General features: G+C 43.7%; 1 protein-coding gene across 3 annotated transcripts in view; it reads right to left on the bottom strand.

The window, feature by feature from the left end:
* The window catches only part of CHN2 (chimerin 2), a 320,147-nt gene that overhangs the window by 94,286 nt on the left and 211,382 nt on the right, over positions 1-14,479 (bottom strand). Inside the window, exon 1 of one of the 3 annotated variants that reach the window (XM_033193756.1) lies at positions 588-866. The exons of the other annotated variants lie outside the window; for them this stretch is intronic. Coding sequence (XP_033049647.1) covers positions 588-773 — 186 coding nt within the window. The 5' untranslated portion in view covers positions 774-866. Of the gene's footprint in view, positions 1-587; positions 867-14,479 lie in introns of those variants that run through there. 3 annotated transcript variants of the gene reach the window in all.

Raw genomic sequence — 14,479 nt, 5'->3', positions numbered from 1 at the left:
GATCCATCCACTTTGGCCTCCCAAAGTGCCGGAATTACAGGCGTGAGCTACCACGCCCGGCCCACAGTCCACTCTTAAAAAGAAGTTCTGATATGTCTCAAGAGTTAAACACCACATTCATGCACATACCCTGTAAGATATGTGCAATAGATTCTCAGGGGTTTAATTGTTTTATATCAGTACAAATTAATTTATTTCAAGGGAGACATATACATGTATTTGAAAGTAAATTATATCAATATAATAATTAACTTTTATATACAGTATTGCTCTTCCTTTAAAAAAAACATAGCCTTCTTATAATATGATAAGAAGTAGAAAAAATAAGATTACACCAGGGGAAAAGTCAGAACACCTACCCAAATATCCCACTTCTGCTACAGTTAGGTCTAAAGTTCCTAGAAGCTAAAGAAGATTCTTAGGATCCATAAGATAAGTGGAAACCAGTTTCTGAGAAGAATTTTTCCCACAACTCTTGGAGAAGTCTCTTTTATGGACTGTATTACTCAGTACAGGCTAGGGCATGCTGCAGGGTCAAAAGATCCCAAAACCTGAGTTACTCATATCTACCAAGATCTACATCTCACTCGTGCTCCATGTCCTCTGTTCCTTAGCTGGGGGTCTGCTCCGTGTCTCCTCCCTCTGGGACTCAGCTGGCAGCAGCTACCAACTTGAATGCTGCTGTTTGTGGTAGTGGGAGGAGAAGACAGCTCTGGGCGTCTTGCACAGGCAGACAATGCGCTCATCTGGAAATGTACCTCATCTCCTTTCATACTTTACTGGTCTGAAGTGCCATATAGCCTCAGCCAACCGCAGAGGGGGCTGGGTCTTGCATCCTATCATTGCTAGAGGGAGAGCAAATGAGTGAGATCTCTCAATCAACACCAATGGCTGTCATAGAGATGGTTGTTAAGGGTGTGAAACAGTCCACATCACAATCAACAGTGTGTGAGTCACCTACATCCACTGCTTGTCAAATATCTTGATGCAGGTGCAAAGCACCAAGCCGAAGCTTGGTCAGGTAAATACTATAGTAGGTGGGGCCAGAATCACAAGCCCCAGGATGCAGCTCTGTCAGCCTTGATTAATATAAAGACAAAATCCTCCAGGAACAGGCCTCCAGGGCCCAGAGGGTAAAGGAGGTGAGGGAGGGTGGCTGTCTGACCAGACTGTGCTGAACTGCAAAGCACCTTCCCCATCTGAAGGCAGCAGGGTGGACGAGGCAGCACTTACTTTGGTTAAACTGGTTGCCATATGAGGCTGTGAACTTTGGCCTACCAGATATTTTTTTTTAAAAAAAGAGAAACTAGAAATCCAAATGTTGTAAAATCTCTAAAATTAAAAATATTTTTAAAAACAATGTACGAACCAGTCAAAACATGTCTGCCAGCCAGATGTGGCCTGTGCATTGCCAATTCATGGAGAAAGTCTAAGTTGCTGACTATTCTGAGAGTCAACGGTTGTGACAATTGACTGAGCAGAAGATAGTGCTGATGTTCCCTCGGGGGAGGCCACTGAAAGTGGGATCTCACCTAACTCCGACGGGGGAAATGAAAGCAAATGCCATCTTGTTTGTGGCCCTCATACTGAAATCACTGCTGAAGAGGCCCTGGTTCTATAGAGACCAAATTCCTATATATATATAAACTAGGGAGATCAAGGGTCTTCCCTGTGTATTTCTCTATGTCCCCAGCATCTTGAACAAACCCATAAATGGAAGGTACTCAAAAGAGATATGTTAAAGCAATGTGGGAGGTTGCATGGAACTAATTTAAAACCTATTTCTGCAGGAGAACATGTCTGACGGCCTTTATTTCAACCAGAGATACCAAAAAATAACTTCTTCTTCAGGACATTCTAGACAACTGTAAATCACTTACTTTTTAGCACAATACTTCAGTGCTAAACAATGGACCTCTACTACAGTGGGTTTTCTGCCCTATAAACAAACAATTTCTGCAGTGGCACATTAGGCAACCTCATGTTGTCCCCAAGTAGCCCACCACGAGTGGGAGGCAGAAGAATGGTCCTTTCCATGCAGCTATGAGTGGCAAGGACGTGGCACTGAGAGGTAGCTGCCAGGTAAGACCTGATATTTGAGCCAAAAAGGATGCAGCTACAAATGAGGCACAGACCACAAACCAGCCTGCGGACAGGATATGGGATGTCTCCATGGATTCCGGCAGAAAGAGGTGACAACTCCCGAAGTCCCATGGAAAGGAGATGTAAGCCCAGGGGGAAGTGGGGAGAGGGAATCCTTGCACTGGCCGAATTTACTCTAAATTGACAAAGACTATGATATTGCCATTAGGCAGAATGGAAGCTTGGGATGGAAATTAAAATGAATTAAAAGGCAAATAAAGTGGCTACTTTCCACTTTTAGCTTTAGCCTGAGATTTCATCCTTCCCGGAGACTGTTGCTGGCCAGGTTTTCTAGGAAGCAGATTCCGAGGCCAGTAGCATGCGTGGGAAGCAGGATTGGGCAGGGGTGGGTGTGGCAAGGCAGTCTCAACAAAAACCCCAGCTGACCTCAAGGAATTCTAAAGTGTGGCTGGTCCTTCAGACTTGTCCCAAATTGCAGCAAAGAAGCTGAGCTTTTATACCCTCAGGTTACACAGTCGTTGGATGTGGGCTTTGGACAACACAGCTTCCTTCAGCTGGGGGCTTCTGCCCGCAGCCTGCCCAGCGGCTGGGGGAATGAGCCCTTCAGTCCTGCGGGGCGCAGGGGCAGTGCATTCCAGCAGCCACTGACTGTCAGGCGAGACAAGTCTGGCCATCACTGGGCTGGGACATAAGCATGAAATAAATGTCCCCGCCATTTCCTGCTTTTCTCCACCCCGGGTGCTAACATTCTATGAATATGGGAATTGAAAGCATTTCCTTGGTGTTCTTAATTCAGTTGAAATTTTTTCTATAGCGATTCATATAACACTTTGATAGGCAAGGTTTGGTACGAACAAACCAAAATCAAAAGCAGCCTGAAGAAGGAAGTAGAATTAACAAGTCAAGTATGTAAAAAGGAGCTGTAACAGTGTAAATTACGAAGCACACCCATAACATGGAAGCTTTTTCTCTTTTTCATTTGCATTTGCCTCACTTCTCCCAAAGTATATTGCTCAGAACATTAGCTTGAGAGATGTCCAGCATTGAAAGCTTTCCATGGGCAGACAAAAGTGGGAACCACTCAGCCTTTAGCCCCTCTGGGAGATTTCTGGGGTATGCTAGCCCACTGAGAAGTCCTATGAAAAAGAAGCCTGCTTAGCTTTGTAAGATGCAAATTTATCTGATTGCAGGTAACAGCCCTGACATCTCATGGAAATACCACATGATTCCAAAGAGTTTATTTACGTAAAGCAAGCAGTTTACTAAGTTGCTTTGCTTTTCTAAGTAAATACTCCTTTTTTGAAAACATCAGCAACGGCTTCTCTAACTATATATATATTTAATTTGTGAAGGAAAATCTCAGCTGCGGCTACTTTGCTCCGAGAGCAGCCAGGGAGAGAGGCCGTCTATTAGATCTGAAAAATGACTAAAATTTGACCTTGATCATGTAGGAAACATCAGAGTCAGAGACTTCATTTTTTTAACCATGATTCTGGAACTACCTTAAAAATCAGTAGTATACCAGTGGCTATAATTGACAGCACACCTGGCGGTGCCGGCTGCTGCACCTGTGTGTATTTCACATGTATCAGGTCACTCAAAGGGCTGCTTAAAGCTCAGGCTGAAAGAGCTTCCATGCCCAACCTTCCATCATTCTTTTAAAAAAGATCCATTATAATAAAAAGTGCTAAAATCATCCTTTAAAGTAACACACGTGACCCTGAAGAGAAAGTCATTTAAAAAAAATCCTCACTTGGAAAACTAACACAAATACGTGAATTCTGACCACGTATACTTGCTAATTTAAACCGAGTACAGATATTTCAAGGAAGAACTCTACACATTTTTCTATTATAGTGGGGGAATTTTATGTCCTTATGTGGCATAAAAATATACCCATATTCAGTGATTTCCATGTTAACAGTCACCAAATATGTGTCTGGAAGTTCTGTGCGTAGCTTGCCTGACAGCATTTCCGTGGAAAACGCTGTCTGCTTTCCTCAAGTCCCTTGAATCGTCCCCTCTGAAAGAGAAGAAAACAATACATATGGGCTGGTGTTCAAATCGCTTTTTAATGTGGCCATGGCAAGGACGGGGGTGCTTTCACACAAACCATTGGCCAGCACCTTCCTGTGTGACTTACATTCACAGGCATGTGGCTGCCTTCATGGACATTCACATACATTCTATCTCAGACGTTTATGAGCCTTTCTCCTACTTTCTCCTCAAACCGCTATTCTTAATTTTCAGCTGGCCTTCTCTGAGCTAGAATGTTCCTGCCAAAAGAAGTCATTGGATGAATCCCTTTGGAGATGAAGAAATAAAGCAGGAGGAGGTGCAGGCATCAAGGAGCTTTGGTTGTCCCAGTAGTGACTTCTCTTATGTGTGGTTAGGGCGGCAGGTGCAAGACTACTTGAAACCCAATCATTTTTAGCCAGTAGCCTCACTTGCCTCTATGCACAGAACTTTTTACCAGCTCTACCCTGACTTTTACTTCCTTCCAGAGCTGTTTCCCTGAGGACACTTCTGAGAGGCATTAAAGTAGCCCAAAGGCAGGAAATGGGGGGTAATTTTTAATCTGGGGAGTCTGTCCTTGGATAGGCTGAAGATCTGAACAGTCCCAGCAGGGCTGACTCTGTTGTGGACTCTCAGACAGGCTGGCTTCAGATCAACCTCTGGTGCTGGGCAAGAGAAATGAACTTGAGTTGACCTTCAATGAAAGTACAAGAAAGGTGTTGGTACCAAGGATATGAACAGACTCTTCTCAAAAGAAGACATTTACGTAGCCAACAGACACATGAAAAAAAGCTCATCATCAATGGCCATCAGAGAAATGCAAATCAAAACCACAATGAGATACCATCTCACACCAGTTAGAATGGCTATCATTAAAAAGTCAGGAAACAACAGGTGCTAGAGAGGATGTGGAGAAACAGGAACACTTTTAGACTGTTGGTGGGACTGTAAACTAGTTCAACCATGGTGGAAGACAGTGTGGCGATTCCTCAAGGATCTAGAACTAGAAATACCATTTGACCCAGCCATCCCATTACTGGGTATATACCCAAAGGATTATAAATCATGCTGCTATAAAGATACATGCACACGTATGTTTATTGCGGCACTATTCACAATAGGAAAGACTTGGAACCAACCCAAATGTCCATCAATGACAGACTGGATTAAGAAAATGTGGCACATATACATCATGGAATACTATGTAGTCATAAAAAAGGATGAGTTCATGTCCTTTGTAGGGACATGGATGAAGCTGGAAACCATCATTCTCAGCAAATTATCGCAAGAACAGAAAACCAAACACCGCACGTTCTCACTCAGGTGGGAATTGAGCAATGAGAACACTTAGTCACAGGAAGGGGAACATCACACACTAGGGCCTGTCGTGGGGTGGGGGAAGGGGGAGGGATAGCATTAGGAGAGCTATACCTAATGTAAATGACGAGTTAATGGGTACAGCACAGCAACATGGCACATGTATATATATGTAACAAACCTGCACGTTGTGCACATGTACCCTAGAACTTAAAGTATAATACAAAATTTAAAAAATAAAGGAAAGGTGTTGGTACCATCTGCTTCTCTAGATTGAGTTTTTCTTTCCAAATTTAATTGTGGTTTAAAAACCCATATAGCCGGGCATGGTGGCTCACGTCTGTAATCCTAGCACTTTGTGAGTCCGAGCTGGGTGGATCACCTGAGGTCAGGAGTTCAAGATCAGCCTGGCCAACGTGGCGAAATCCCGTCTCTACCAAAAATACAAAAATTAGGTGGTGGGTGCCTATAATCCTAGCTACTCAGGAGGCTGAGGCAGAAGAATCCCTGGAACCTGGGGATTGGGGGCTGCAGTGAGCCAAGATAGTGCCACTGTACTTCAGCCTAGGCAAAAGAACAAAACTCCATCTCAAAAAAAAAAAAAAGAAAGAAAACAAAACAAAAAAACCCATATAATCTAAAATTTATCATCTTAAGTGTTTTAAGCATACAGTTCAGTAGTGTTAAGCATATTCACATTGTTGTACAACTGATCTCCAAAACTTTTTCATCTTGCAAAACTAAAACTTGTTGAACAACAATTCCCCATTTCCTTCTCCCTTCAGCCCCTAACAACCATTCTGCTTTCACATTCTGTTGCTGTGAATCTGACTGCTTTAGATACCTCATATTAAGACAGTATTTGTCCTTTTGTGACTGACATACTTCACTTAGCATAATGTCCTCAAAGTTCATGCATGTTACAGCACGGGACAGGGTTTCCTTCCTTTTGAAAGCTAAAGTATGTTCCCTGCATGCCTATACCACATCTTCTTTATTCATTCATCCATCCATAGACACTTGAGTTGCTTCTACCTCTTGGCTATTGAGAATAATACTGCTAGGAACATAGGTATACAAATTTCTCTTCGAGATCCTGCTTTCAATTCTTTTGGCTATATACCCAGAAGTGGAATTGTTAGATCATATGGTGATTCTATTTTTGTTTATTTGAAGAACTGCCATATTGTTTTCCAAAGCAGCTGCACCATTTTACATTCTCAGCAGCAGTGCACAAGGCTTCCAATTTCTCCACATCCACACCAACACTTGTTACCTTCTCTTTTTTTAATGGTCGCTATCCTAATAGGTGTGAGATAATTTTTTTGTTTTTTTCGAGATGGAGTCTTACTCTGTCACCCCGGACTGGAATGCAGTGGCATGATCTTGGCTCACTGCAACCTCTGCCTCCTAGGTTCCAGCGATTCTTCTGCCTCAGCCTCACGAGTAGTTGGGATTACAGGTGCGTGCCACCACGCCTGGCTAATTTTTGTATTTTTAGTAGAGACGGGGTTTCGCCATGTTGGCCAGCCTGGTCTGGAACTCCTGGCCTCCCAAAGTGCTGAGATTACAGGCCTGAGCCACTGCACCCGGCTGCTGTGAGATAATATTTCTCTGGGTCTTCGTTTGCATTTCCGTAATGATTAATGATGTAGAGCATCTTTTCATATGCTTGTTGGCCATTTGGGTATCATCTTTGGACAAATGTCCAGTCAAGTCCTTTGCCCATTTTTAAATTGGGTTATTTACTTTTGTTGTTGCTGTTGTTGAGCTGTAGGAGTTTTTAAAAATACATTATGGATATTAAGCCCTTATTAGATATATGATTTGCAGTATTTTGTCCCATTTCATAGGTTGCCTTTTCACTTCATTGATTGCATCCTTTGACACACAGAAAATTTTAAGTTCGGTATTATCCTGTTTGTCTATATTTGCTTTTGTTGCCTGTGCTCTTGGTGTCACATCCAAGAAATCACTGCCAGCCCCAATGTCATGAAACTTTCCCCTATATTTTCCTCTAGGAGTTTTATAATTTTAGGTCTTATGTTTAGGTAGTTAATAAATTTAATGTTAGTGTTTGTATTTGGTGTAAAGTAAGAGTCCAAATTCATTCTTTTGCATGTGAATATCCAGTATTCCCAATACCTCTAGACGGAGTTTTAATCTGGTAGTAGATTCAGATCACTGTGCTGGGTGCAAATTGGTGGTGATTATTTCTAACTATCTAACTAACAATTAAACAAAGCCTTGAGGTGTCTACCCCAGAAAGCCGACTCTGAGTTCACTAGAAACTTTATACACAGGCACACCCAAGACTGGCCTAACAGTTATCAGTTCTCAGAAAATTTAAAAAAAGAACTGCCACCTTGTGCCCATTGCATACTGGTACGCTGAGAAGTCATCCAGACTGGCCCTTCAAAATTCAGAATTTCAGTTCATTGGAGTCCCTCTCATGGGCTTATTAATGAATATTCATGTTGCTGAGTTTCGCCAAGCAGGAGGCTACACTGGCAGAGCTACCATATACATAGAGTGCTAATCTGCACATCCTGTGGTTGTCAAGTTTGTTTAAAAATACTTGCATTTTAAACACTTAAATTAGGCACGCCAAGGAAAAAAGCACCATCCTGGCAGGTCTGGTAGTTCCGTGTTCCAAAATCGAGGAGGAGACCACGAGTCCTGGTCTTTCTACCTTCCACCAACGAACCTTAGTGAGCTTAGCCCCTGGACAGAGGGAAACTGAGGGAAGTAGCAGCTAGGCTGTGGCCCAGGACACAACACTCAAAGGGGTGCATGCTGTCACTAAGCCCAGAGGGCAACCAGATAAGCTATGCTTCCAGATTAAAAAAAAAAAAAAAAAAAAGAATTCATTTTCTGGACATCCACTCCCAAAATATGAGCTTGTGTTTGCTGGGCTCAGCTAACTATGGAATTAGGATTTCTTTAAAGCATCCCAATAAAGGCACCTACTACTCCCCAGTCAAATAGTAATTTCTGGATCTCACAACTCTCCTGCAAACCCTTCAGCAACTTTTCTGAAAATGCCAAGGACTCCATGTTTGGCACCCCACCCCCTCCCCATGCTTCCTTGAGAGGCTTCCGCAGCTTCTGTTCCTGCTCCCTCCTTGGGTGTTTGCCTAGCATGGCTTACATTTACTTAATTAGCTCCCCTTCCACTCCAAAACATCCCATCTGAGGGAAAATGCATGAAACATATGAACGTAAGAACTTCCACGAAAGGACAAACTGTCTGCCTCTGAAGTCTGTCCGACCTGGAGGCTCACTTTGTCTTGGAAACAGCACTGTTCAAAACCAACGAGGTGCTCCAGCAATCCTTCATCTCTCCACTTGGCTCAGCGGACTGTATGGATTTCTGGCTCCTGAGTTTTCTGCCAAGTGGGTGTGCTGTTCTCCTACAGATTCTGCAGAAGCAGCTCTCCAGCCTCACACGTGCTTTGTCCTAAGAGCTGCCATCTTCAAGCCAGGCCCCTGGCACGTGTCTTCACTATGAAGTTCTGAAGCACATGCTCAAGTTCCAAGGTTCTCTCAGGCAGGGACCTTTCTGTGGCCCCATCTAGAATACCTTACTAGTATTTTTGCCTTATTTTTTTAAAAAGAGGGTCTTCCAGAGCATATAAACTGCAAGCTTAGTGTCCACTCCTAGTGGACTGTATTCTAAAACTTGCAAATTGTGTTGTTCTTACCAGGATTCATATACCTTCATATTAAATAGATATTAGTTTGAACCACATGAAATTGCCTTATTTTTGCAAATCAAAAACTATCAGGTATCAACAGTTGCATATGGTTCAACCTAAATGACTTCTAGGTTTTCTACCTAATGGATCTTTCCCTACTTTTGGCTAACACAGTGAAACCCCATCTCTACTAAAAATACAAAAAAATTAGCCAGGCGTGGTGGTGGGCCCCTGTAGTCCCAGTTACTTGGGAGGCTGAGGCAGGAGAATGGCATGAACCCGGGAGGCAGAGCTTGCTGTGAGCCACGATCCGGCCACACACTCCAGTCTGGGCGACAGAGCGAGACTCTGTCTCAGAAAAAGGGAAAAAAAAGTTACAGTAAAAAATTTTACAAAGACAATGAGCAACCTGGGAAAATTCCTTCCTTCCTCCCTCTCTCTTTTTTCCTTTTCCTCTTTTCTTCCTTCCTTTTCTCAATAAGCATTGATGAAGTGCCTTGGAAATACAAAAGCCCATTTGCAGCAGCAAGTCCTGCGGGGTCACAGGAATGAGTGAGGCGCAGCCTGGGACCCCGAGCAGCTGGGGCCCTGGCAGGGGAGCGCGCAGGAGAGGATGGGCTACAGAGGTAGCTGGTGTTCCGAAGAAAGTTTAGGTGAGATGCTACCCCGTGGCATGCAAAGGAAGGGAAGGAGGCTTAGGAGGGCTCAGGCCACACAGCCACTGGCCCTGAAGCCCACGCTCTCACCACTGTGCAGCGCCTCCTCTGCAGGGGAGATGCCTGCAGGGGCCAGCGAGCCGTTCCACAATGGGAGGAAACAGCATCAAAGCAATCACTATTTAGAAAACGCCTAAGGTGCAGTTTGCTTATATTCTAGGAGAGTCAGTATAAAAATGCTGGAAATATACATATACACGCATATATACACATGCATATGATTACAGATTACATCTAATTAATCACTGTCATTTAGCCTTAGTTCTCCAGTTGCCTTATATACTTAACTGTGCTACTCTACTGCCCCAACCAGCAGTTTCAAACTGTGGTTCCTAGACCAGCAACATCAGCATCTCCTGGGAAGCTGGGCTGCTGGTCACACCTACTGTACTAGAAATGATGGGAGAGGGCCTGGAATTCTGTGTACTAACAAACCTTCTACAGGATTCTCAGGTATGCTAAAATTTGAGAACTACTGGACTAGAGCCAACGTGATTAGCAGCCTCAACACTACTGCCCTTTTTCACCCCATTTGAAAGTGTATACTCTGAGTTGGAAGAAAACCTTTGCTCTCCTAATAACATTTCCATTTCAATAACCTTTAAACTATTTAATTAGTAGACAACTTTCTCATAGGTACTAAAGGTTAAGGTTGTGAAGTTCAGGTTAATGAGTATTTTTTGTTTTATGATCAAATTCAATGCAGATAATATTTAAAGTCCATAGCTTTTCTAAGAAAGGCATATATGACAGTTCTGTCTTTGCAGGTAGGAGGCAGAATGAAGAAAGAATGCAAACACATTAATTCATTCATCAAACACTTATTCCAAGTGCATGTTTAAGGAAAATGGCAGAATAGAAGGTTATGTCTTGAACACAGAAGCCCTGTAGGTTAACGCAACTCTGTGGGGCCCATTTATCCACCCCAGTGGAATAGTGGGTTTTCTGCTTCCTCCCACTCTTCTCCCCAAACCTGGCAAAACTTCTAAAAAACAATTTAACTAACTTAGGCCTTCAAAATGTACAAGTCTAAAACAATAATTAGCTGTGGTAATAGTGTCATCATTTAAAAATGGAAAAGGTGGGCTTTTAAAAATTTGCCTACAGCAACGGGTTTTGAAAGCAAAAATGCAGATACCTCAATGTTACTGCATTGATGTCCCAGAGCCCCAGTCTCTGTCTCCAGCTCATCCTCTACCCTGCCACCAATGTATCCTTCTAAAAATCACACTGCAGGCAGCTCCTTAAGCCATTTGGGCATAAGGTCCACGCGTTGGAGACTACTTTACGTGGCCCTTCCCAAGCCCGCCCATCTCCAGCCTCCCCTCTCCAACCTGCCATCTCCCTCCTCGGAGCCTTCCCCTCTACCAGCCGTGCCCCGAGGCTGGCCCAACTGCTCCAACTGCTCCCTTCCTTAGAAGGGCCTTCTCTGCCAGGCATGGCCTGTTTTGTTTCTGTTTCTGTTTTTGTTTTTTTTAGGACTCCATTAGGGCTCTTCTGGCTACAGGAAACAGAAACTCCACCCAAAATAGCATAGAACAAAAAGAAACAGAAATGTACCAGCACAGAAAACCAAGGTGGGAACTCTCCACCCGAACCTCTCCAGAATGAAGCTCTCGGTTTAACACATTCTCCATCTCCAGCATCAGCTTTCTTCTATGGCTTCATTCTTTGATGTCTGACTCCCCAAGTGCCAGTCAGGTGGACCTCTCGCTCCGTGTTTATGTTCTGTGCCTTAGCAAGCCCAAGTGGAAAGAGTCCACTTCTTTCTTATCGTTGTAAGGGCAATTGGCCAGCATTGTGTTTGGCACAGATTAGGGGCTCAATGAATATTTAATTGTTATTAATTATTAATAGTTAAGCATGAATGAATGAATGAATGAACCCACCCGTGGGGTGTGCTCAGTGCAATGAGAACTGTATCTAAGCTACAGAGAAGCAGCCAGCTGAAGGTAGAACCAAAGCAGGCTTGTGTAGGTTAGGGAAGACTGCAGGGAAGGACACGCCCGGGACTGGTCCACAAAGCACGGTAGGAGCTCCCCAAGTCAGGACAGGAGCCTGGGGCAGACAAGGGAGAGGGACATTGCAAAGAACTGGAAGATGCTGTGTAAAGCCTGGAAGATGCTGTGTCAAGCCTGAGAGGCATTATACTGGCTGTTGGGCTCAGAAAACTTGAATGGCTCTGCTTTGCCAGGTCTCTTGGACACAGCCAGGGAGAGGGAGCAGCTGAGGTGAAGCGATGTGTGCATGTGTGTGTTGGGTGACAGGGTGATGAGAACAGGGTCCGAAAAGGCCTTGCATGCCATGCTGGGGTCGGGAGGCTGGTCAATCTCAGGTGACCAGGAGCTCTTGAAGAGGCTTTCCTTCAAGCCAGGAGAGCTGGCGGCAGCTCCTCTGCCCACTGGGTGGTCATGAAGAAGTTACTTCCACCGTTCCAATTCCCAACTCTCAGAGGTGTTGTGAGGATGGAAGGAGGTGACGAACTGAAAGCCACTCCTATAGCACCTGGTATGTAGTCGATACCCTGTGCGTGCTAGCACTTCTTCCTTTCCTTGTGAGCAGGTTGACTTTACACTGAACTTACTGGAGGGGAAAAAAAATCCAATGCATTAAAATCTCCATGTATATCATTTTACAATCCCAAAGTTCAGTGGTGTTTCAAAGCTACGCTGAGAGACAGCTGGGTCAGGCATCACTTCCTAACCTTCAGGAGGGTAACATCAGCCTCAGTTTCCTCTCATCTCAACGGGCTCCATCATGATTGGAAGAAGTGAGACGCATGCTTGTGTCTGAAGACTCGCATTTCAGACTCATCACCTTGAGATACAGTAAAAGTATACAGAGCTTTACAGTATTGCTCAATCCTTTTCAAATTCATATAGCTCAAGGCTAAAAATGCACACAGAGATTGTTCTCTTAGAAATCACAGAGGCAGGCATGTGTATAACGAACACGTCTCTTCTTGAGGAATTCCCTCAGCCACACCTATTTCTTTATAAGAACAAATCAGCCCAGAGCAGAAGATGATTAAGAGTCAAGCGCAGGGACACTGAGTACTGATATTGGGAAGAGGAAAATAATTCCTAATATAACGCTTTGTTTAGAAGCTTTAAAATCAGACACACAGCAAATCTGCTCACTTTGTCCATGTGGTCCAGTGGAAAGTACAGCCTGTTCAAAGTCAGACAAGCCACCTTCTAGCAACTGGGTGTTCGTGAAATGACCTGCAAGTCACAAGTTCTATGACCCTGGGCAGGTCGCCTGGCTGTCCTAAGCACTGGGTTTCTTGTTTCTTTCTTGGAAGAGGAGGAACGATAAAGTTAAGGGTTGTCACGAAGCAGAATGAAATAATGTAGTTTACGATAGATTAAAAACAATGATATGCTTAGACTTTCTGAGGGGAATAATTGTAACTTTCCTAAAATCGTTTGGGATTAAACATAATAAAAGTCCCTTATATCATGAATTGTTTTACATGGAATTTATATTGTGGTAAAATATAACTGCTTTTACTCTGTTAAAGGTGTGTTGGGACATGCATAGCCCATAGTTCTGTGCCTTACTTCTTACCCTCAACTTGGGTATTAAAGTGTCTCTTGCAAATGACAGTGATTTGACTTTTCAAATAATTTTTTAAACCACTGAGTCACTTGAGAACAATCAAAGTTCCATGTGTAAACTTTAACTTTCTCTTCTGATACTTGGACTTCATTAAGTTCATAAATGGGGACTTAGGAACAAAGTGAAATATTAACTTTGCGGAAACTTCAAAGTGATTGTGCATAAGGAGAGAGAAAACCAACAGGGACATTTATAAACTACCATCATAAGACCCGGCCAGACTTTTTTTATTGAAAAATGAGTAATGCTAGTTCTGCAACCTGGTCCAGAGGCCATGAAAACAAACCAATGTAGCCCTGACAGTTTCATTGCCATTAACGACAATGGGAATTATTCAGGGAACAAAATCCTTCCCCTTCCCACAGTTGATCCAGGACCTCACCCACCCACCCCTACAAATTCTTATAGGCCAATTCTGAGAGACTACAAGTGGAAGTTTGACCTTTCCTTTTTCAGAGTCTGCAGGTTCCCAACTGTTCATCTGTTGTACCAAAGATCTGAGAGGTCCCCCTTCCAATAGAGGGCTCTCGTGGCCACATCCAGTGCCGCAAAAGGGGCCATGTTTCATGCTATTCTGTTAAAAATGTTTCCTGGAAATATCACAAGTTGCTAAGACTCTGGTTTACCAGAGTTCATTAAGACTCTTTAGTGGCTGGGCACGGTGGCTCACACCTGTAATCCCAGCACTCCAGGAAGCCGAGGAGGGCGAATCACGAGGTCAAGAGATCGAGACCATTCTGGCCAACATGGTGAAACCTCGTCTCTACTAAAAATACAAAAATTAGCTGGGTGCGGTGGTGTGAGCCTGTAGTCTCAGCTGCTTGGGAGGCTGAGGCAGGAGAATCACTTGAACCCTGGAGGTGAAGGTTGCAGTGAGCCGAGATCGTGCCACTGCAGTCCAGCCTGGTGACAGAGGGAGACTCTGTCTCAAATAAAAAAAAAAAAGAAAAAAAAAAAGAGGACTCTTTAGCAGAGTGCCTTAATCTTACTGAAATGCATTTAACTATA

The sequence above is a fragment of the Trachypithecus francoisi genome, unplaced genomic scaffold (genome assembly GCF_009764315.1).
Source record: "Trachypithecus francoisi isolate TF-2019V2 unplaced genomic scaffold, Tfra_2.0 Lachesis_group4, whole genome shotgun sequence".
Lineage (NCBI taxonomy): Eukaryota > Metazoa > Chordata > Mammalia > Primates > Cercopithecidae > Trachypithecus > Trachypithecus francoisi.
Note: the sequence above shows the minus strand (reverse complement) of the source record. Positions and strands in the feature narration are given on the sequence as shown.